At 39.6% G+C, this 25682-nt stretch overlaps 1 protein-coding gene across 1 annotated transcript in view; it reads right to left on the bottom strand.

Moving 5' to 3' along the window:
* Positions 1-304: 304 nt before the first annotated feature.
* Positions 305-25682, bottom strand: part of DNAJC15 (DnaJ heat shock protein family (Hsp40) member C15) — an 84041-nt gene continuing 58663 nt past the window's right edge. The window contains exon 6 of the mRNA XM_070380251.1: positions 305-2243. Within this exon, the coding sequence (XP_070236352.1) occupies positions 2173-2243 (71 nt within the window). The 3' untranslated portion in view covers positions 305-2172. The remainder of the gene's footprint in view (positions 2244-25682) is intronic.

The following is a 25682-nucleotide window of genomic DNA, read 5'->3' as shown; positions in this document are numbered from 1 at the left end:
GAAAATGATGTCAACTAACAGGTATGTTCTGAGGGTACCCCAATATTGCATAACATAACTTTCAAAACTAGTGGTTACATTTTTTGAAGCATAGTATTCAAAAAACATTTTTTTTAGTACTTACAACTTTATGATGTCTACAAAGTCCCAAGTGCTCCACTCTTAAGGAGGTTACAAAGACAAATGACAAGATTCTTGCTCTAAAGGTTCTTGTACTTTTGTAGAAGAAATAAGTCATGTCACACAAAGAGTTGTTTCACAAGTTACCAAATGTGAAGAATAAAGTGCTACGGGAATGTATTCGTTCATTTAACAAATATTTATTGAGTGTCAATGTAGCAGTGACCAAGACAGATACAATCCTTGTTCACTGAGAGCTGACAATTCATGGGATTACTTTTGCTGGAAGCACCAGAAAAGGAGAGACAGACTTTTCAGCTTGGCCTTCAACTATCCCCAGGCTTAGAACACGTGGAGATCTGGGTATCAGGAGGGCACTCAAGGTACCGGGGCAGCAGTGGGCCAGAAAACATACTAAAGCACAAAAAACTGTGACACACAGGGGATTTTAAAGCGAGAGCCGTATTTCAGTGACCCTAAGAATCAATTTCAAGTCAGGCCATCCATTATTTCATGTACCAAAGGAAAACACGGTTAACATTTAGAGCAGTGGCTCTCTACCTGGGGCAATTTTGCCCTCCAAGGAACGTTTGGCAACATCTAGATACATTTTCGGTTGTCACAACAGAGGGGGCGCTCCTGGCCTTTCGTAGGTGCAGGCAGGGATGTTGCTAATCATCCTACCATACACAGGAGAGCCCCCCACAAGCAGGAATCAGCAGCTCAATGAGTCAGTATCACCAATGCTGAGAACTCCCAACTACAGGATGTCGTAAAATCAAAGATGCCTCTAGACTATTACAAGAGTGTTTAAGACAGATGAAACGTGGTAGTTCTGTTTACCTGGGATGAGCCCAGCGTCGTAAAGCAGTACAAGAAATATGCTGGTATTCTGACTCTCTCTTTTCTCCCTTTTAGAAAAGTGATGATAACCAGGGGCTGTGTTGAGGGGGAAAAAAAAAATAATTGAATGCACTGCACATTACAGGGCCAGCCCTTCCAGACTGTGTGTTCATCCGTTACTTTGGAGAAACCCTGCACTCCAATGAACTAATATACCCTATTTCTGCTAATTCTGACTCACCCATCATATGGTATATCTCATTGTTTTTAAAGCCCAGCTCTACGCTACTGATTCTATGACACGCCCCCCTGACGCCCAGTGTAAAATAGTCTTTTATTTTGAACTTCTTTGCCTATCATCTGTGCCTCTCTAATAGTACTCCTGTGGTTTATCTTTCCTCTAAATTCAAGTTCCTTTGGGTCACGATCCGTGCCTGGTTCACACCTGGAACTCCTGAGGACCCCTACAGTGCCTCACCCGCTACAGGTGGTACAAATATTTGTAGAATGCATAATTGAATAAGTACACAGCACCAGAAGACTATATAATTAAGTACGAATCCCTCAGACTTCTCCCAGCAATTTCCAGGCTTTCCTCACAGGGCTCATTCTGTAAACCTTTAATCATTTTAGCAGCTCTCCAAGTTCTCATGCTACAGCCTTGGGATCTCTGGGAGAGCAGTGTTCTTTCCTAACCACTGCTTTACAAAACACCCTTTAGTAAATTCCATCAAGCTTCAGTTCACTTTCCTGGGGTGGCAGTCAGGGTTTCGTCTCATAACATTTAAAGCACTTCACATAGGCAGAGTGCTAAATTCCTTTGAAGAAACAAGGGACAATGCGAGCATAAATATAAGCAGCAAAAAATTCTACACTCTTGCTCCCAAATTCCAATTATATTACTGATAATGATACTGCTGCAGGGGCTGGGGTCGGGGGAACTTAGTAGTAGAAGTCTTCAAATGTATGACTATCAGAGAGAGGAAGAAAATGAGGGGGAAAGATCAGTGCTAGAGTTTCCATGTGCTCCTTTGAAAGCTAATACAAAGCTAGACTGTTCATCTTTTATTATCACATAGCTCAGACACGGAAGAAATGGCTGTGGTCGGTGCACATATGAAATTGTGAATGCCACGGTTTAGACTAATGTGCAGGACAGCTTTTATAAGGCCCCCCTTCTTCTCCCTCAGAGTGGTCCTTGAGCGTCCATCAGTGTTTGGTGGTTGCTTCTAGCAGGTCTTTCGCTTCATTAATTTTGGTTGCTAAGTAAGGAGACCCACCTGAGAGGACAAAGAAAAGAAAATGGATTAAAGGACACTTCACTACTGACATTTTTTAAAGTCTCAAATAAAGAAAAACACTCAGTTAGATGTCTCTGATATTTTCCCACACATTCATGCCCTGACAAATTATTTTATAAGCTCTCTAGAAATCACAACAGTATAACTTAAACTCGTTCAATGAAGCACTACAGATACCTAACAGTCAAGGATAATCTCTGAGAAAAATAAACTTATGATCAGGAGTAATTTAAAACACACTCAAACATTTCACTGGTCAGACATTACCTTTCAAATGCCAAATATCTGATCAGAGAATTTTCTGAAGTGGATGGTTAGGTAAATAAAATAACAGTCCTTCTCCAAGATGTAATTTTTTCTGTTTGTTTTTAAGGAAAGAACATTCTTCTATGAAGGAAGTTATCTTTCTGAAGGAGGTGAAGCAATCCAAGGGTGCCTTCAAAGTTTTATCAAACCATACATTTTCATAAAAATAAGTTAAAAAGGCAACTATATACTACCCAGCTCTAAAAGTATTTCACTAATATTGGTCAATATTAGTAAATAATATTATAACAAATCAGTGATAATAAAAATAACGTTAAAGGGTATGCCCCCTGCTCTCTGACACAGTGCCATCAGAATACTTATGGAGCACAGACAGCGTCACTGCGCCTTAAATAAAATGAAGTCAGTTTTCATAATTCTTCACAATGAATTATTTCTAACGTAAAGAGCAAGAGGAAAACTGAGGTGAATTTCAAATTCAGAATCATTATAAATGACAAACAGGAGCTCCCTTACATATAAAAATACTGGCCCCAAACTGTCACACTAAAAATATTTAAGCATCATACACCTTCTAACTTCTAGTCCTGAACACTTTCATGCTTAACACTCAAGCTAACAGTCCAGCTCACCAGTCTCTGTGTTTGTTTTTTATTTTTTATTCTCCCCCTTGAGTACAAATGATCCACAGCTGTTGAAAACATCTTAAGACCTGAGTGGCTCACAACAAACCACACACACACAAAACATCTAGACAGCAGTGGCGTATGCACTGTCCTGACTTTATCTGGGCCTTTTACTGATATCACACCACCCATTTGAGAAGGAAAAAGGAAGCAGGAAATGAATCAGCAATGGAAGGGTGGCGCTCAAGGAGCTATAGTTAGCTTTCCACCCTTGAGGAGATCACTGACATTTTCACATCAAGATCTGAATTGCTATAAGCACTTACGGAATGAATATATCAGAGTGTCCTTGAATACACAGTAAGAATCAGAAATGAAACCAATGCAAGTTTCCATATGCGCTTGGTTATGAAATAAACTGATATCAGGATTATCTTTGAAAATGATCTCAGAATTAGGTAATGTCACTCTTGGTGGTAAGCTGTTTCCATTTTTAGAGTTACCAAGGTAATGCCAGGCATCTTGTATACCCTCCACAAATATTAAAATATTAATTGAACTCAAACATAACCTTTAATTGATTGAAATGCATTCTGGATATTTCAATCATTGGCCATAATATGCTCAGTTAGCAGAAAGAAAAAAAAGAAAAGCACAGAAGATCGAAAGTCTCATTAAACATTATATTTATTGATGGCAATGCTAGAGGAAATGACTGACAGTTTACTCAGAACAACACTGAATTCCCCTCACCCTCTTAGTGAGAGGGACACTGGACTTTTCACTTACGTGCATGGCTGAAACTCTGGGTTCAGTTCTCATTCTACCCTTATTCTATCTTCCTAAAACTGGGCAAAGTTCCTAAGCCAAAAATTACAATTGCTATACGCCCTTTGGGGGCTTCCCTGGTGGCTCAGTAGAGTCCACCTGCAATGCAGGAGACCTGGGTTCGATCCCTGGGTCGGGAAGATCCCCTGGAGAGGGGAATGACAACCCACTCCAGTATTCTTGCCTGGAGAACTCCATGGACAGAGGAGCCACAGTCCACGGGGTCGCAAAGAGTCGGACATGACTAAGCAACCAACACAGGCGCACGCACACACACGTACATATTCCCACTGAACAGTGCTTGGTTCAAATCAGCATCTGTCAGTGGGAGGCACTCCTGTGAAATCTGGAAAGCGGAAAAGAGAAAGGCTTTCTTGCTGGGCCTCTTTTTACTGCCGCTAGCAAGCGGGATCGTGGTGCTGTGAGGGCAGCAACTACGCTTTTTGTACAGCCCTAGCGGTGGTCCCTGGGGTAGTCAGTGAGGAGCTCCTCTGACAGAGCAGCTCTGTAATTACCAGCGGAGCCACTTTTGCAAGCCAAGCCTAAAATTTACTCCTTTAGACCTCGCAACAATTTATAACCATTCATTTCCTGCACTAAATGCTCTTCTGCTTAAAACACCTTGTTTCTGGCACTAAATCTCAACTGACAGAAAATATATAGGATACATATCCTTTATTTAATGGAAAAATACACTTTTGAATCTTTCAGTCCTGTTCAGATTTCTTGGATTCCATTTAATCAGAAAACTCACCCCCAAACTCGATCTCGAACCTTTGTACCTTCACTGTATGACTACTGGAGCTCTTCAGCTTTGGGCTTTCGTGGACTATTAGGTTTTAGACCACCCCTCCCACTGATACCAACTAGAACACTTCAATACAATTCAAACACAGCAGTATGAAGGCACTGGAGGTCTACCAAGTCAGCCAGGACTTGAGTGTCAAGATCCTGGAGATAAGGAAATGTGCTGTGATCAGTCCAACATTCTGCGCTGCTTCTTGTCTTCAAAGAAATCAGACACAAAATAGTACATACGATACAATTCCACTTGCATGAAACACATCTACAGTGGGAGAACGTAGAATGGTGACTGCTCAAGATGGAGCAGAGACTAGCAATGAGAAAGAACACCAAGGAACCTTTTCAGCTTTGAAATGTTCTACGTCTTCATTATGCTAGTGTTACATGGGGGTATGTATTTCTCAAATCTCATCAAACCATGCATTTAAATATACATTTTATTGTATGCAAATTATAGATCAATATGGTTGATGAATAAACTAACCAGCAAACTATATGTTGGTTACAAGATACCATCTTTTTTTTTTTTTGAGACAATCTTTCTAAAGCAATATAAAAAGGCATACACCAATGAAAGTAAAGTTGGCACTGGTATGCTAATTATCAGATGAAGTACACTTTAAGGCAAAATCCAACACTAGCAATAAAAGGGAGAAATTTCGAAGTGTTAAAAGGGCCAATCTTAAATTTGAATATATCTGATAACATATGATATGCAGATGATACCATCCTTATGGCAGAAAGTGAAGAACTAAAGAGCCTCTTGATGAAAGTGAAAGAGGAGAGTGAAAAAGTTGGCTTAAAGCTCAACATTCAGAAAACTAAGATCATGGTATCTGGTCCCATCACTTCGTGGCAAATAGATGGGGAAACAGTGGAAATAGCAGCTGACTTTATTTTCGGGGGCTCCAAAATCACTGCAGATGGTGACTGCAGCCATGAAATTAAAAGACGCTTACTCCTTGGAAGGAAAGTTATGACCAACCTAGACAGCGTATTAAAAAGCAGAGATATTACTTTGTCAACAAAGGTCCATCTAGTCAAGGCTATGGTTTATCCAGTAGTCATGTATGCATGTGAGAGTTGGACTATAAAGAAAGCTGAGCGCCGAAGAACTGATGATTTTGAACTGTGGTGTTGGAGAAGACTCTTGAGAGTCCCTTGGACTGCAAGGACATCCAACCAGTCCATCCTAAAGGAAATCAGTCCTGGGTGTTCACTGATGTTGAAGCTGAAACCCTAATATTTTGGCCACCTGATACGAAGAGCTGACTCATTTGAAAAGACCCTCTTTCTAGGAGGGATTGGGGGCAGGAGGAGAAGGGGACGACAGAGGATGAGATGGTTGGATGGCATCACCGACTCAATGGACGTGAGTTTGAGTGAACTCCGGGAGCTGGTGATGGACAGGGAGGCCTGGCGTGCTGCGGTTCATGGGGTCGCAAAGAGTCGGACATGACTGAGTGACCGAACTGAACTGATAACATAGGTTTAAGATATATAAGAAAAACAAGGACAGAACTAAAGGGGGAAACACATGAATCCATAATCAATGAGAGATTTAATATACCTCTCTCAGTAATCCATGGAAGGGTTAGATAAAACGAAATACTGAACACACTTGATCTAAATGACATACAGAAAGCACTCCACCCTACAACTGCAGAGTGACCTCCATTTAAACAGCACACAGAACATTTACTGAAGTCAACATGTGCTGAGCTCTAAAGCAAGTTTCAACAAACTTCAAAGACTCAAATCACAATAAGCAGTGCTACCTGAATTCAGTTCCATGGATCAGTGCTGGGGTACAGGTGTTACTGAACCACAGTGAGAGTTACTGAACTAAACTAGGTTTAGAAACTGAGAGCAAGTGTTCAGCAAATACTACAGCCAAACATAATACCGTGCATCTGCAGAATCTAATGATGAAAAATTAGGGCTTAGATCTTGTATGTCTTTTTATTTCAATTTTCTAATAAAATCATTTTTGTTATATTTTACAAAAGTTACCAGCCCAACAGAGATTGGGAAAACAAAAAACAAGTCCTCTATCAAGACAGTTTGAGAAGTACTGATACATGAATTAACAATGGTAGAATTAAGCTGAAAATCAGTAATACAGATAGGGAATTACAATGTTTGGAAATTAATCAATATACTTGTAAATTACCTAAGCATCAAGGAAAATATCACAACAGAAATTAGCATTCAAGATAATTAACCAAGCCAAAGGTTAGATTTCTGAGAAAAACTAATTAAGTTCCTAGCAATGCATTTAAAATTTAAATGAAATAAATTCTAAGAAAAATAATGTATCAAGATAAAATGATACAAGAAGAAATGGAAAAATCAAGAGAATTGTAACTGTTTAAGAAACTGAATCTGTAACTAAAAACCTTCCCACAGATAAGAATTCTGGCCAGGATAGGTGTATCAGTAAATTTTTCTGAAAAAAATAGGAGAAAAAGAAAACATTTTAATTCTTTTTATGAGTAGCATTCTTTGAGACAAACTCTGATAAAAAATATATCACAAGATAAACACAGATGCAAAAGCAAATATCAGCTTATCAAATCAGACTAAATTCATAACCAAGTTAGGTTTATATGAGAAATCCAAGACTGGCTTTAACATTAGAAAATTAATCAATTTAATTCATTACATCAACATAAGGAAGAATACATGTATAATCACTTAAACAAATGCAGAAAATGTACACTCACGATAAAAACTTTAAGTAAGCTAAGAATAGAGGGAAACTTCTTTTATGTGAGAGGAAGTTATCAAAAAAATATAGCAAATATCATACTTAGTAGTAAAATGCAGAAACCTTTGGCTCTGAGATAAGCAACAAGGAAAAGATATCTACTATCATTTCTATTTAACACTTTATTGGAGTTTCTGGCCGTATATTATAATCAATGTCCCCCTCCACTCCCTCCCCCAAAGGACTAAAAAGAAAGAAACTGTCATTCGTCATAAACTGAATGACTGAGTAAGCAAAAAAATCAAAAGGCTCTAACGACAAAATCACAGAATTAATAACTAAATCTAACAAAATGGTGGATATGACAGCAATTTAAACAAAAATTAAATTTTTATGCCCTAGAAATAAGTATATAGTGTACACTTTTAAAACAACACAATATATAATAGCATTTGAATAATCAACACCTAGGAACAAATCTAACAAATGATGCATAACTACAAACTGAAAAATCTCATTGAAATAAAGTAACCTAAATAACACCCAACAAAGATGTCCTTTTCATTATAGGGGACTGGAAGGCAAAAGTAGGAAGTCAAGAAACACCTGGAGTAACAGGCAAATTTGGCCTTGGAGTACAGAATGAAGTAGGGCAAAGGCTAAAAGAGTTTTGCCAAGAGAACGAACGCACTGTTCAGGTATGACCTAAATCAAATCCCTTACGATTATACAGTGGAAGTGAGAAATAGACTCAAGGGATTAGATCTGATAGACAGAGTGCCTGAAGAACTATGGACGGAGGTTCGTGACATTGTACAGGAGACAGGGAGCAAGACTATCCCCATGGAAAAGAAATGCAAAAAGGCAAAATGGTTGTCCGAGGACGCCTTACAAATAGCTGTGAAATGAAGAGAAGTGAAAGGCAAAGGAGAAAAGGAAAGTTATAACCTCTAAATGCAGAGTTCCAAAGAATAGCAAGGAGAGATAAGAAAGCCTTCCTCAGCAATCAGTGCAAAGAAATAGAGGAAAACAACAGAATGGGAAAGACTAGAGATCTCTTCAAGAAAATTAGACATACCAAGGGAACAATTCATGCAAAGATGAGCACAATAAAGGACAGAAATGGTATGGACCTAACAGAAGCAGAAGATATTAAGAAGAAGTGGCAAGAATACACAGAAGAACTATACAAAAAAGATCTTCATGACCCAAATAATCATGATGGTATGATGACTCTCCTAGAGCCAGACATCCTGGAATGTGAAATCAAGTGGGCTTTAGGAAGCATCACTACAAACAAAGATAGTGGAGGTGATGGAATTATAGTTGAGCTATTTCCAATACTAAAAAATGATGCTGTGAATGTGCTGCACTCAATATGTCAGCACATTTGGAAAACTCAGCAGTGGCCACAGGACTGGAAAAGGTCACTTTTCATTCCAATCCCAAAGAAAGGCAATGCCAAAGAATGTTCAAACTATCGCACAATTGCACTCATCTCCCACGCTAGCAGTGTAATGCTCAAAATTCTCTAAGTGAGGCTTCAACAGTACGTGAACCGAGAACTTCTAGATGTTAAAGCTGTATTTAGCAAAGGCAGAGGAACCAGAGATCAAACTGCCAACATCCACTGAATCATCGAAAAAGCAACAGAGTTCCAGAAAAACATCTACTTCTGCTTTATTGACTATGCCAAAGCCTCTGACTGTGTGGACCATAACAAACTGTGGAAAATTCTTAGAGAGATGGGAATATCAGACCACCAGACCTGCCTCTTGAGAAATCTGTATGCAGGTCAGGAAACAACAGTTAGAACTGGACATGAAACAACAGAATGGTTCCAAATCAGGAAAGGAGTTCATCAAGGCTGTATATTGTCACCCTGCTTATTTAACTTATATGAAGAGTACATCATGAGAAATGCTGGCCTAGATGAAGCACAAACTGGAATCAAGATTGCTGGGAAAAATATCAATAACCACACATATGCAGATGACACCACCCTTCTGGCAGAAAGTGAAGAAGAACTAAAGAGCCTCTTGATGAAAGTGAAAGAGGAGAGTGAAAAAGTTGGCTTAAAGCTCAACATTCAGAAAACTAAGATCATGGCATCTGGTCCCATCACTTCAAGGCAAATAGATGGGGAAACAGTAGAAACAGTGAGAGATTTTATTTTCTCGGGCTCCAAAATCACTGCAGATGGTGATTGCAGCCATGAAATTAAAAGACGCTTGCTCCTTGGAAGGAAAGTTATGACTAGCCTAGGCAGCATATTAAAAAGCAGAGACATTACTTTGCTAACAAAGGTCTGTCTAGTCAAAGCTATGGTTTTTCTAGTAGTTATGTATGGATGTGGTAATTGCACTATAAAGAAAGCTGAAGCTGAAGAACTGATGCTTTTGAACTGTGGTGCTGGAGAAGACTCTGGAGAGTCCCTTGGACTGCAAGGACATCCAACCAGTCCATCCTAAAGGAAATCAGCCCTGAATATTCATTGGAAGGACTGATACTGAAGCTGAGAGTCCAATACTTTGGCCACCTGATGTGAAGAGCTGACTCATTTGAAAAGGCCCTGATGCTGGGAAAGACTGAAGGCAGGAGGAAAAGGGGACAACAGAGGATGAGATGGTCAGATGGCATCACTGATTCGATGGACATGAGGTTCAGTAAGCTCTGGGAGTTGATGATGGACAGGGAGGCCTGGTGTGCTGCAGTCAATGGGGTCACAAAGAGTCGGACACGACTGAGTGACTGAACTGAACTGAAATAAATGAAAGGATGTCTTGTACATGGATTTGAAAAATCACTATTGTAAAGATGTCAATTTGCTCCATACTGACTGACAGATTTATAGTGATCCCAATCATATATTATCACCCTGCTTATTTAACTTATATGCAGAGTACATCATGAGAAACACTGGGCTGGAAGAAGCATAAGCTGGAATCAAGATTGCCGGGAGAAATATCAATAACCTCAGATATGAGATGACACCACCCTTATGGCAGAAAGTGAAGAGGAACTCAAAAGCCTCTTGTTGAAAGTGAAAGAGGAGAGTGAAAAAGTTGGCTTAAAGCTCAACATTCAAGCTTTAAAACTAAGATCTCAAAACTAAGATCATGGCATCTGGTCCCATCACTTCATGGGAAATAGATGGGGAAATAGTGGAAACAGTGTCAGACTTCATTTTGGGGGGCTCCAAAATCACTGCAGATGGTGACTGCAGCCGTGAAATTAAAAGACGCTTACTCCTTGGAAGGAAAGTTATGACCAACCTAGATGGCATATTCAAAAGCAGAGACATTACTTTGCCAACAAAGGTTCATCTAGTCAAGGCTATGGTTTTCCTGTGGTCATGTATGGATGTGAGAGTTGGACTGTGAAGAAAGCTGAGCGCCGAAGAATTGATGCTTTTGAACTGTGGTGTTGGAGAAGACTCTTGAGAGTCCCTTGGACTGCAAGGAGATTCAACCAGTCCATTCTGAAGGAGATCAGTCCTGGGTGTTCTTTGGAAGGACTGATGCTAAAGGTGAAACTCTAATACTTTGGCCACCTCATGCAAAGAGTTGACTCATTGGAAAAGACTCTGATGCTGGGAGGGATTGGGGGCAGGAGGAGAAGGGGATGACAGAGGATGAGATGGCTGGATGGCATCACTGACTCAATGGACATGAGTCTGAGTGAACTCCGGGAGTTGGTGATGGACAGGGAAGCCTGGAGTGCTGAGCGACTGAACTGAACTGAACTGAACTGAATCATATCCTAGGAGGTTTGTGTGTGAATTGTGAATGTGCATATGCAAACTGATGAGGCAGTTCCTAACTTACATTAAAATGTAAAGGGCCAAACATAGCTCACCCCTCACAAATCTTAATAACAAAATATATAAAGAGTTCATATACCAGAAATGAGGATTTGTTATAAAGCTAGATAATTAAAACATCATGGAGATTGGCACAAGAAATTAATCAAGGGAAGATGAAAGGAAATAGAGAAATAATTCCAACAAATAGTGCCAGACCACTTGGTTATCCAAATAAAAATAAGTGAAACTTTACCCTCGTCTCACACCATATACAAAATCCCATTCTAAGACGTAACTAGGTAAGATAATAACGTCTGCAGAAATTGACTTCATGACTTTGAGACAAGCAAAAATTTCCTAAACAATAAAAGCAATAATTATAAAGGTAAAGTTTCAACTATAACTGATCTGTAACAGTATTAAAAATTTCTATTAATGTATGAACGTCAATAAAGGTGGGCAAAAATAAGCCAAAGAGAAAAGATATATGTAATACAGTGGACTCATATCTAGAACAAAAGAGTATAGGATGTTCCCAAAAGTCAGGTAACAAAAGAGAGAAAAGAAACTGCAAAGAAAAAACGGATAAACGGCAGGATATTCATCATGTAATGATGGAGAAGGCACTGGCACCCCATTCCAGTACTCTTGCCTGGAAAATCCCATAGACAGAAGAGCCTAGTAAGCTGGGGTCGCGAAGAGTCGGACATGACTAAGCGACTTCACTTTCACTCTTCACTTTCATGCATTGGAGAATGAAATGGCAACCCACTCCAGTGTTCTTGCCTGGAGACTCCCAGGGACGGCGGAGCCTGGTGGGCTGCCTTCTATGGGGTCACACAGAGTCAGACACGACTGAAGTGACTTAGCAGTAGCAGCACTCATGCAATGAAATACTATGCAACAAAAAGAATCAATGAATTACTACAGGATTCACTGCTGCATGAATGAATTTCACAAAGATAATAAAATGAGGAAAGGCAAAGCATAGAAGACTACACACTTAGATGATATATATATATATAAAGTTCAAGAACAGGCAAAGCTTATCTATGGCAATAAAAACTAAAACAGTGGTCATTGGTGAGTGGGGAATGACTAGAAATGTACATGAGGAGAAAGCTTTGTGCAATTTTTTTTTTCATTAATATATTTTTTAATTGAAGGATAACTGCTTTACAGAATTTTGTTGTTTTCTGTCATAATCTGGGTACTGGCTACGTAAATGGATTCACTTCACGATAATGCATCGAGCTGTATATTTAATGAGCTGTGTACTTTTATGAAGGTATATTTAAGTTTTTAAAACTTTATTAAACACTAGAGATATGTTGACCTCCGTGAAGTCTGATGATACTACCAATTAATACTATCCAGAAATCACTGGGGCTCAGAAAACCTGTGATGAAGACCATAGTGATGAGGATAGTAATTAGGCATTATTCAAATGTATTATTTCCTTTCGTTCATCCAACTATCCTTTGTAGTTGCTCAGTTCTTATTTTCCTTACCTAAAGAGACTGAATCACAAAGAAGTTTAGTTACTTGCCCAACCCTAGCCACAGAGTTAAAATGAGGTAGGGTCAGGACTCCCAGGAAGGTTACCATACCATGCTGTCTCTCAGTTTGGTTACATAATTATTTGTTTATTAAATTTCTACCATGTTAAACATTTGGTTGTTGTAAACCCTTTCTACTTTCTTCAAGCCTGTAACTCCATCCTGGGTCCTCTTCCTTCCTGAGTGTGCTAAGTCACTTGGAGACTGACCCTATGGACAATAGCCCACCATTCTCCTCAGTCCATGGGATTCCCCAGGCAAGAATACTGGAGTGGGTTGCCATGCCTTCCTCTAGGGGTCCTCCCAACCCAGGGATCGAACTCGCATCTCTCATCTCCTGCATCAGCAGATGGGTTCTTTACCACTGTGCCACCTGAGAAGCCCTTTCCTTCTTGGGAAGATTGTAAAATCACACCTTGTGGTTTACTTTTAAAATATTAATATATGCTTATCTACTCATTAGATAGTACATATCTTGAAGAGAAATCATGCCTTAGATCTCGCTGAGTACACAGCAGGGACTTGAGACGTGTGTCCCTGATGGGGAGAAGGAAGTGGTGAATCACCATTCCCTTATCTTCTTGCATCAAGGACCAGTTTCACTAAAGTAAAATCACTCCAGAGAGACAGAAAATAGAACAAACAAATGTGTTAGGAGTGGATAAACATCTCTAGAAAGAAACATCTGAAAAACATCTGGGTAAAAAAAAAATCCTAACCAGCACAAGAGAAAATAAGCAAATAGTCTACAACTAGCAACTGCTGCCAGGTTAGGTACAGGCAGGCCTTATCTGATCAGACTTTGATTTATTGCACTTTGCAGATACTGAGTTTTTACAAATTGAAGGTCTGTGGCAACCCTGTGTCAAGTAAGTCTATTGGTGCCATTTTTATAGCAGGTTTATTTTTTAATTACAGTATGTATATACAGTTTTTTACAATTTACTTATTTTAATTGGAGGCTAATTACTTTATTGTGGTGGTCTTTGCCATATATTCACTCAGCCACAGGTGTACACGCGTTTCCCCGTCCCGAACCCCCCTCCCAGCTCCCTCCCCGTCCCATCCCCCCGGGTTGTCCTGGTGCACCGGCGTTGAGCGCCCTGTTTCATGCATCGACCTTGGACTGGTCATCTGTTTCACATATGGTAATATACATGTTTCAAAGCTATTCTCTCAAATCATCCCACCCTCACCTTCTCCCACAGAGTCCAAAAGTCTGTTCTTTATGTCTGTGTCTCTTTTGCTGTCTTGCATATAGGATTGTCATTATCATCTTTCTAAATATGATATATATGCATTAATGTACTGTATTGGTATTTTTCTTTCTGACTTACTTCACTCAGTATAATAGGCTCCAGTTTCATCCACCTCATTAGAGCTGACTCAAATGTGTTCTTTTTTATAACTGAGTAAATTATTTCATTGTACACACTGTTTTTTAAGCATAATGCTATTTCACACTTAACAGACAACAGTATAGTAAAAACATAATTTTTCTATGTGTTGGGAAACCAAAATGTCTGTGTGACTTGCTTTATTGCAGTATTTGTTTTATTGGGGTGGTTTGGAACTGAATCCAGTATCTTTGAGGTATGGCTGTATAAGTTATTACTAATGTGAGTTTCATAGAAAATACACCAACTTGAAGATTAAGTTCTCTTTTATCCTTGGGTCTTCTTTATACAGATTTACATATTTCTTAGGCTTCCTCTGTAGCTCAGTTGGTAAAGAATCTGCCTGCAGTGCAGGAAACCCAGGTTCAATCCCTGGGTTGGGAAGATACCCTGGAGAAGGAAATGGCAACCCCCTCCAGTATCCTTGCCTGGAAAATCTCATGGACAGAGGAGCCTGGTGGGCTGCAGTCCATGAGTCGCAATGAGTCAGGCATGACTGAGCAACTAACACTTATTTACTTACACTTAACTCTGATTAAAACATGAATTTCTACATCCCAAGTCTGTAAGACTGAAGTAAAAAGCATTGCCATCTGCTGATTTGAAGGGTTCTTAAAGTTCACCCACCCTTCTTAAAAGAAAGATGTTAAAATCATGAAGCAGCATATAGGAGACTGACTTCCAGAATGAGGAGTTCCACTGACCCACTTCCCAATGCAACTGGTCAATACTATATAATAAACTCCCAACCACTGGAAGCCTCTAGAAACGGTCTTCAAAACAAAAATAAAAAAGAATTGAAGTATGAAAATTCAGTAAGAGAGGCAGGAGTCTGTGGGAAATAACTCGTTCCTTTCCCCCTCTCCACTCAGCAAGGCAGAGACTCCACACTGGACTGCTGCAGTCAGAACACAGGGCTCCCTCCCTCCCCAGCTCCGGCACAGAGGACTCGTTCTGGGAAGGGCTGGGTGGACCTGTATATTTCACTTCCGGCCCCCAGATCCCCAGTGCTGAGGCTCAGGCACAGGAAAGTGGATCAGAAGCTCTACCCTGGGCCTGGCTCCCTTAGAATAAATACTGGGACCTTGAAAACTCTTTTCCTAGTCCTCAAGGCATGGTGGTTCCAAACAGGAAAGGCATTCTGAGAAGGCCTTAGGCTACTTCACTAAAAGAATCCAGCCAGTTACTAAACAAATAAACAAACAACAATAACAAGCCTTCATCATCAGTGAAAGGGTGGCGGACCAGAGCTGGTATAATATATAATCTAATATATTCAGCTTCTAACAAAGTATTTCAAGGCATGTGAAGGAGCAGGCAAGTACGGCAGTACGACCCATGTATACATCATGAAAAAAGCCATGAAACTACCTGTGAGAGTGACCAAACGTTGGATTTATGGGAAACGATTCCAAAATAGCCATTATACATTCACAGAACTAAAATTTTACGTTATACATTCACAGAACCATACATTCACAGAACTAAAAGTTTTTAAAAACTTACTAGAAGGGCTCAAGAGAAGATCTGAACTGGCATAAGACAGAACTAGTGAACTTGAAGATACAGTGATTGATAGTATGTAAGCTGACATCAGAGAGAAAAGGGAATGAAGGGGAAAAAACCGTAACCTCAGAGAAATGTAGGACATCGTGAAATCCATAAATCATATGAAATGGGAGTACCAGGAGAGGAAAGGAGGGGGAAAAGTCTTTAAAGAAATAGTAGCTAAAAACGTTCCAAGGTTATTGAAAAACAATAACCTACATACCCAAGAATCTCAAACTCTAAGTAGGATTAATCTAATAAGACCTAAAACACACACCATAAAAAAATGCTAAAAGTCGAAGACAAGGAGAAAATATGGAAGGTATCATTAAATTAAATAAACAGAAATGCCATTAGATTGAGGTGGCTTTAGTGCCTTAGGAGACTATATAATCAAACTAAACCCTAAGCCAATAAGTCTCTCAACATTAAGAGATTAAAACCCAAGCACAACTAATCACACAGAGCCAACTAGGACTTTCCAAGTAAAGCAAATTCTTATGCTATAGCCAATCAAGTAACTCCTTGTTTGCTCTGCCTCTTCCATGGAAGTCTTTCCTCTAGAGGGCTCCTCACCACTTCCAGTTTGGTGCTGCCAAATTCAAGTCAATTTTTGCTCAAATAGACTCTTAAAATTTTTAATATGCCTCAGTTTACCTTTTAATAGTAGCAAAAGAAAGACAATGTGTCACTTATAATGGAAGCCCAATACGATAAAAGGCTAATTTAGCAGAAACCATGGAGAACAGGAAGGCCATGGAATAACATAATCACAGTCCTTAAAGAAAAAGCTGTGGACCAAGACCCGTTATTCAATAAAGCTGTTATTCAGAGACAAAGGTGAAACAGCATCCTAGATAAGCAAAAACTGAAAGAATTTACTGTTAACAGATCCACTTTAGAATAAATAAAGGAAATTCTTTAGGTTAAAAGAAAGTGACCTCAGATGGTAATTTAAATTGATATCTACAAAGAGTACTAGTAATATAGCTGTGTAATTATAAAAGACAATATAAATGCCTAATTTTGTTTTTTCTCTTAGCTGATGGAAAAAGTAATGGTATAAAATAATATGCATAAAACATATTATTGGGCCTATAACATATAGAAATGTAATACATGCATATTATATGTGCTATTAATAGCACAAAGGAGATCTGTAAGAGCAAAGGTGTTACAGATTGAGAAAATGACAGGAGACAGTAATGCTTCTAACAATGTACTGTTAGGCTTGTGACATTAGCAGATGTTATATGTATAACAATAATACCATAAAAGGGGGAAGTATTGAAGTATTATTTCTATATATAGTACAAGAATTAAGCTTGTCTAAATCTGAAGCTAATTCTGAAAACTTAAGATGTATATGGTTAGATCCTAGAGCAATCACTTTAAAAAAACCCTCAAAAATAATGAAGTAATAAAATCAAAATACTACATTAGAAAATATTCACTCAGTACAAAAGAAAACAGAAAGGAAGAAAAACAGAGGGGCAAAAAAGACACGAGACAGAAAACAAAAAGCAAATGCAGACATAAATCAAACTATATCAATAACATATGTGAATGGATTAACAATCCAATTAGTCATTACACTGTCAGGTTGGATTAAAACAACATGATCCAACAATAGTCCTTTTACAGGAGACAGATTTCAAATAAAATAATAAAAATAATTTTATTATTTTGGCTGTGCTGTACAGCATGCAGTATCTTAGCTCCCTGAACAGGGATCAGATTTGTGCCCCTTGCAGTGGAAAGACTAAGTCTTAACCACTGGACCACCAGGCAAGTCTTGAGACAGACCTTAGATTCAAAATCACAAATAAAAGAATTGGGAAAAAATGTATCATGAAACACCAACTATGGAAAAGCTAGAATGGCTATACTCATATGAGATTTTATAACAAAAAAAGTTACTAGAGATATAACATGGACTTCATGCTGCAGTCCATGGGTTGCAGAGAGTTGGACATGACCGAGTGACTGACATGACTGAGTGACTGAACAACAAAGAGATAAAACAATTATACTCAGGTGGTGCAGTGGTAAAGCATCCTCCTGCCAGTGTAGGAGACTCAAGAGAACAGGGTTCAGTCTCGGGGTCAGGAAGATCCCCTGGAGAAGGAAATGGCAACCCACGCCAGTATTCTCACTTGGAAAATCTCATGGACAGAGAAGCCTGGTGCACTACAGTCCATAGGGCCACAAACAGTTGGACAAGACCGAGTGACTGAGTGCACATGCATGCCTGTGTGCACATAAACACACACACACACACACACACACACACACACACACACACTCTAACAGAGCATCAAAATACATGAAACCAAAACGAACAGAGAAACAGACAATTCAACAATAAGAATGTCCTACTTTCAGTAAAGGATAGAACTAGACAGAAGGTCAACAAGGAAGTAGAAGACTTGTACAATGCTTAAACCAACTGGACCTGACAGACATCCACAGAACACCCCACCTAACAACAGAATATCCAGGAGGAATCATATGCTAGGCCATTAAACAAAGCTCGATAAGTTAAAAGGATAGAAGCAATACATTATCTTCTCCAACTACAACGGAATGAAATTAGAAATCAACGCGTGCATGTGTGCTAAGTCACTTCAGTTGTGTCTGACTCTTTGAGATTCTATGGACTGTAGCTCACCAGGCTCTTCTGTCCATGGGATTCTCCAAGCAAGTATACTGGAGTCGGGTGCCATGCCCTCCTCCAGGGGATCTTCCCTACCTAAGGATCAAACCTACATCTCTTAGGTCTCCTGCATTGGCAGATGAGTTTTTACCACTAGCACCACCTGGAAGCCCCTAAAAATCACTAACAAGGACAAATTTGGGAAATAAATACGTATAGACTACAATTTAAGTAGTGCTAAGAAGGCAATTATAGCTGTAAATGTCTGTATTAAAAAGAAAAAATCTCAATAACCTAAACTACAAAATTAGACAAATTCCTCAAAGGACATAAATTACTAAAACTGTCTCAAGAAGAAACAAATAATCTGATAGACCTATTACAAGTAAAGAAACTGAATCAGTAATCAAAAATGTATGCAAAGAAAACCCAGGTGCAGATGGTTTATGGAGGGGGAAGGAACAATTTTCTAACTCGTTTTATAAGACCCATACTATGTTGATACCAAGCCAAACAAAGACATCACAAGAAAACTACAGATCAGTATTTCTTATGAATGTGAATGTAGAAGATGCAACAGAATACTAGTAAACTAAATCCAACAACACGTTAAAAGTATCTGCACACCATGACTAAGTGGTATTTTTCTCAGGGATGAGAAGTTGGTTTAACAGCCAAAAACCAATTAATGTAATTCATTACATCAACAGAATAAAAAACAAAAATCTCATAATAGCCTTAATAGATGCAGAAAAAGCATTTGACAAAGTCCAACGTCATTTCATGATAAAAAGGCTCAATAACTCGAAAGGAACTTCCTAATTTGATAAAGGTTATCTATGGACAGCCCACAGTTAATAATACCACACTTCGCCTAATACCCATTATTAGGCAACTGGATGCTTTTCCATAAGATCAGAAACAAGACAAGAACGCCCCCTCTTACAACTTCTTTTCAATACTGTACTGGAAATTCAAGTCAGGGAAAAATGGGTAAGAAAAAGAAATGAATTGCATCCATATTGGTAAGGAAGAAATAAAACTATTCACAGATGACATAGTCTTATAGTTAGAAAATCCGAATGAACCTACCAAAAAAAAAAAAACCTACTGGAATAAACAAGTTCAGCAAGACTGAAGGATATAAAACAAATGAATGATATTCCTATACATTCACATTAAACAATCAAAAAATAAAGTTAAGAACATAATTTTATTCACAACAGCATCAAAAAGAATAAAACACTTTGGAACTACAAAATATTATTGAAAGGAATTAAAGGTCTAAGTAAATGAAAAATCATCCCATGTCCATGGATAAAGAGATTTAACATTAAGATCTCAGGCAATACTCCCTAAGCTGACTCACAGATTCAACAAAATCTCTATCAGAATTCCAGTCAACTTTGTCAAAACTGACAAGCTGATTCTAAAATTCACCTACACCTGCAGGGGACCCAGAATACCCAAAACAATCCTACAAAAGAAGAATAAAGTAAGAGGACTCACACTTCAGAAAATGAAAACGTATTACAACGCAAAGGTTGTCAAGACTGTGTGGGGCCGGCACAAGGCCAAACATACAGGTCGGTGGAACAGAGCTGAGGGGAGGGGACGGGGTGAGGGTGCGGCCAAAGGGTGACAGGGTTCCTTCTGAGGGGGTGAAAATGTTCTAAAACTGACTATGCTGACGGCTGCACACATCTATAAATACACTCAAGACTAGTGAAGTGTGAAGCACAAGCTGGAATCAAGATTGCCGGGAGAAATGTCAATAACCTCGGATATGCAGATGACACCACCCTTATGGCAGAAAGCGAAGAACTAAAGAGCCTCTTGATGGAAGTAAAAGACGAGAGTGAAAAAGTTGGCTTAAAGCTCAACATTCAGAAAACGAAGATCATGGCATATGGTCCCATCACTTCATGGGAAGTAGATGGGTAAACAGTGAGAGACTTTATTTTTCTGGGCTCCAAAATCACTGCAGATGTTGACTGCAGCCATGAAATTAAAAGACGCTTGCTCCTTGGAAGAAAAGCTATGACCAACCTAGACAGCATATTAAAAAGCAGAGACATTACTTTGTCAACAAAGGTCCATCTAGTCAAGGCTACGGTTTTTCCAGTAGTCATGTATGGATGTGAGAGTTGGACTATAAAGAAAGCTGAGTGCCGAAGAATTGATGCTTTTGAACTGTGGTGTTGGAGAAGACTCTGGAGAGTCCCTTGGACTGCAAGGAGATCCAACCAGTCCATCCTAAAAGAAATCAGTCCTGAATATTCATTGGAAGGGCTATTGCTGAAGCTGAAACTCCAATACTTTGGCCACCTGATGCAAAGACCTGACTCGTTTGAGAAGACCCTGATGCTGGTAAAGATTGGGGGCAGGAGGAGAAGGGGATGACAGAGGATGTGATGGCTGGATGGCATCACTGACTCAATGGACATGGGTTTGGGTGGACTCTGGGAGTTGGTGAAGGACAGGGAGGCCTGGCATGCTGCAGTCTATGGGGTGCCGCAAAAAGTCGAACACAACTGAGCAAGTGAACTGACTGAGTGAACTGTACACTTTAAGTAGATGAATCATATGGCACTTGAATTATATCTCAATATAATTTAAAAAAAAACAGAGACAGAAGGCTCTGAAGAATACTTAGAGTCTGATTCAGTTTATCAGATCATTAGAGAATCACAGAAACCTAGAGTTGGAAGTCCTAAAGGGTTCTACCTATTACACATTACAAGAATACGTCCTATTATACCTCTGAGAAGAAACTAGTCCAACAGGTTTTGATCTCATATGACCTTTTCTGCTTTGCCTGAACATCACTTTTTCCACTGCTGAGTGCCAGTGCCTAGAACACTGCCCAGCTCCCAATTTATTGTTCAGTTGCTCAGGCGTGTCCGACTCTGTACGACCCATGGACTGCAGCACACCAGGCTTCCCTGTCCATCACCATCTCCTGAAGTTTGCTCAAACTCATGTCCACTGAGTCAGTGATCTTAGAATTTTTAGGTTGACTATCAATAATACTGCAACTCTCTCCTCTCCAAATGCTCTCCTCTCTATCCATCTCCTTAAAAGCCCTTATCATGTAGCATTTTCCATACTAGCCTTTACTGCCTAATTACCCCCCAAAACTGACTGGCTAGTAATACTAGAATAAATGAGTGACAAGTACAGAAGTTTGTGGAAATATTCAGTCTTATAATACAGATACTGTATGCCCTTTAATGCAGCTTAAGAATGCACTGACTTATTTTTAGTGGCTTTTACACTGTTGAATATTATAGCCTTTGAGATAAAAAATACCCATAAGACTCTCTTTCATGTGAAACACTGCCACGTCTCTTTCCTATATTTATACAGTTGATTTTAGGGACCTAAAATAATATTATATTTATCCTTTTTGAATTTAAATTTTGTCGTTGTTCAGTCCTGTCCAACTCTTTGTGACCCCAAGGACTGCAGCACACCAGGCTTCCCTGTTCTTCACCATTTTCCAGAGCTTGCTCAAACTTGTATCCACTGAGTTGGTGATGTCATCCAACCATCTCATCCTCTGTCGTCCCCTTCTCCTCCTGCCTTCTCTCTTTTCCAGCATCAGGGTCTTTTCCAATAGCTGGCTTTTCCCATCAGGTGGCCAAAGTACTGGAGTTTCAGCTTCAGCGTCAGTCCTTCCAATGAATACTAAGAGTTGATTTCCTTTAGGAATGACTGTTTTTTTTTTTCTCAGTGAAGTCCAAGGGACTCTCGTCGTCTCCAACACCACAGTTTGAAAGCATTAGTTCTTCAGTGCTCAGCCTTCTTTATGGTCCAACTCTCACATCCAAACATGACTATTAGAAAAACCATAGCTTTGACTATACAGACCTTTGTAGGCAAAGTAATGTCTCTGCTTTTTAATATGCTGTCTAGGTTTGTCATAGATTTTCTTCCAAGGAGCAAGCAAGCATATTTTAATTTCATGGTTGCAGTCACCATCTGCAGTGATTTTGGAGGTGAAGAAAATTAATCTCTTCTAATTCATAGATCTCTCTGCTGCTGCTGCTGCTGCTACTAGGATGCTTCAGTCATGTCCGACTCTGTGCGACCCCACAGACGGCAGCCCACCAGGCTCCCCCGTCCCTGGGATTCTCCAGGCAAGAACACTGGAGTGGGTTGCCATTTCCTTCCCCAATGCATGAAAGGGAAAGTGAAAGTGAAGTCGCTCAGTCATGTCTGACTCTTCGAGACCCCATGGACTGCAGCCTACCAGGCTCCTCCATACATGGGGTTTTCCAGGCAAGAGTACTGGAGTGGGCTGCCATTGCCTTCTCTGATAGATCTCTCTAGTTGATCATTTTTATTGATATACTTTTTGATCTGAGACCAAAGAGTTTGAAAATTGTTACTTTCCTACAAAATACATGTGTGTGTGATAGTTACTCAATCGGGTCTGACTCTGAGATGCCATGGACTGTAGCCTACCAGGATCCTCTGTCCACAGAATTCTTCAGGTAAGAATACTGGAGTCAGTTGCCATTTCCTTCTCCAGGGGATCCTGCCAACCCTGAGATCAAACCCAGGTCTCCTGCATTACAGGCAGATTCTTTACCATCTGAGCCAACACATGGATTTCAAAAAATAATTACTTTGTATACCCAAAGAAGGCCTGAAAACCAAAAGGGGAAGAGTAAATTCCTAAAAGAGTAATCCTGGGGGTCCACAGTGCACACCTTGCTGAGGCTGCTACATTAATGAGAATGAACAAACAATTGTTCCACATTACAACAGGGATGAATCCCATAGGGACAATGTTGATCGAAAGCAGCCAGATGCACATGACTAGATATTCAAGACACAAAGCTAACCCATGATATTATGCATCAAGATAGTGATTCCTTTAAGGTTGAGGTAGACTGAAAGTGATGTTGCATGGTGAAGCACTTTAAAGAATTGTCTTCTACTTTGTGGTGGACCAATATTTTACAAAACACAAAGGTATCCCATACTTGATGTCACAACAATGTCAAATGGCTATAAAGATGTCTGAAGGCTTACTATTGATTTTAGTTTTTGATTTCTTGCACACAGCTAACAAACTGGCCTGGAATGAACAGGCCAACTACACTTTGAGAAGCACGGATTAGGTAGTCTATGAGAGGTTCCATAGTTTTTCAAAGTTAACTTAGTCTGTTTTCCTTTGTACTTTTGTTAGGCATTAATGTCAAACTACTGATTTCAAGTTACCTGGGGCTTCCCTGGTAGCTCAGCTGGTAAAGAATCTGCCTGCAATGCAGGAGTCCCTGGTTCAGGAAGATCCCCTAGAGAAGGGATAGGCTACTTACTCCAGTTGTCTTGGGCTTCCCTGATGGCTCAAGACGGTAAAGAATCTGCCTGCAATGTGGAAGACCTGGGTTCAATCCCTGGTTGGGAAGATCCCCTGGAGAATGGAATGGCTACCAACTCCAGTATTCTTGCCTACAGAATTCGATGGACAGAGGAGCCTGGAAGGCTACAGTCCATGGGGTCGCAAAGAGTTGGATGTGACTTTCACTTTCACTGACTTCATATGGGCTTCCTTGGTGGCTCAAATGGTAAAGAGTCTGCCTGCAATGGAGGAGACCCGGGTTTGATCTCTGGGTCAGGAAGATCCCCTGGAGAAGGGTATGGCTACCCACTCCAGTATTCCTGCCTGGAGAATTTCACGGACAGAAGAGCCTGGTGGGCTACAGTCCACGGGGTCACAAAGAGTTGGACACAACTTAGTGACTAACACCACTCCTACTGACTTCATAACAACTAGCCTTTTTCTCCAGTAATTTTTACAACTATAATCTAATTAAAAGGTATTCTAAAGGCATCAGATCAAAGATCTGAGACATTTTTACTGCATTAACATTTTTTCACTCAAAGAAAAGGCAAAATTTACTTTTTACCAAAGTACATCTGAATGCTCACTTAAAATTGATTACAAAAAACTTACTTCCAGTCATTTCCACACCTAATTTTTCTGGTGTCACTTTCTCTGCCCAAGGTGATAATGAAATATGTAACAAATTATCGTAGATCACACATTTGAAGTTCTAGCTTTTGTTTTACCAGCTGGTGGCAAAACCAAGAGAAAAGTCATTTGGGGTAGGGTGGTAGCGGGGAGAATATTCATGAATTTCAGAAGCACTGGGTAGACAAGTCAAGTTTTTTTAACCACCTATATAACACTCAAGGGTGAGCTGGCCAAAGCAAATATGGTGAAGAATTATAAGAAGAGGAGGCAAACTGAGAGTTGCAGATTCTCAGGTGCTTAGTTGCTCAGCTGTGTCCAAATCTTTGAGACCCCATGGACTGTAGCCTACCAGGGTCCTCTGTCCATGTGATTCTCTAGGAAAGAATACTGGAGTGGGAAGCCATTCCCTCCTCCAGAGGATCTTCCAGAAACAGAGATCACACCAGGGTCTCCTGCACTGTAGGCAGATTCTTTATGGTCTGAGCCACCAGGAAAGCCTGCCCATTCTCACACTTCCCTGGTCAGAGAATTAGATCCCAAATGCCACAACTAAAATTCTGTGCAGACTAATAAATAAATAAATATTCCTTGAAAAAAAAAAAAACTACTAGAGTTAGAAATCAGAATATGTAAACCATTGTAAAAATAAACAACAACAAAATCCATTATCTTCTTCCCTTTAAAAATGAAGCAAAACAACCTTCCCTTTGAAGGGACAGTTTTCAGATTTATGATTATCTCCCAGCTCCAACATACATGAATTCTTTTCCCTCAAGTAGTTGCAATATTCCTTAAATCATCATACTTTTACTAGAGCAGGAATTCTTAACTATGAGTATATGGATGGGTTTGAAGAAGTCTAAGAACTCTCTGAAACTCCAAATGTTGTAAAATGTTGGCTGAATGAGCAGCTATATGGACAAGATGTCTCCAGTTGTCAACACATCTGTTATTGACAACTGTTGATTAAAAGCATCTTTCTTTAGTTAAAAATGTGATCCAAATAGAGAGATAGGGTTCTTCATTAATTAAACAGGTATATAAAAACATTAGGAGAAGGCAATGGCAGCCCACTCCAGTACTCTTGCCTGGAAAATCCCATGGACGGAGGAGCCTGGTAGACTGAAGTCCATAGGGTCATGAAGAGTCGGACACGACTGAACAACTTCACTTTCACTTTTCACGTTCATGCATTGGAGAAGGAAATGGCAACCTACTCCAGTGTTCTT

Source organism: Bos mutus, chromosome 12, assembly GCF_027580195.1.
Source record: "Bos mutus isolate GX-2022 chromosome 12, NWIPB_WYAK_1.1, whole genome shotgun sequence".
In the NCBI taxonomy this organism is placed as follows: Eukaryota; Metazoa; Chordata; class Mammalia; order Artiodactyla; family Bovidae; genus Bos; species Bos mutus.
Note: the sequence above shows the minus strand (reverse complement) of the source record. Positions and strands in the feature narration are given on the sequence as shown.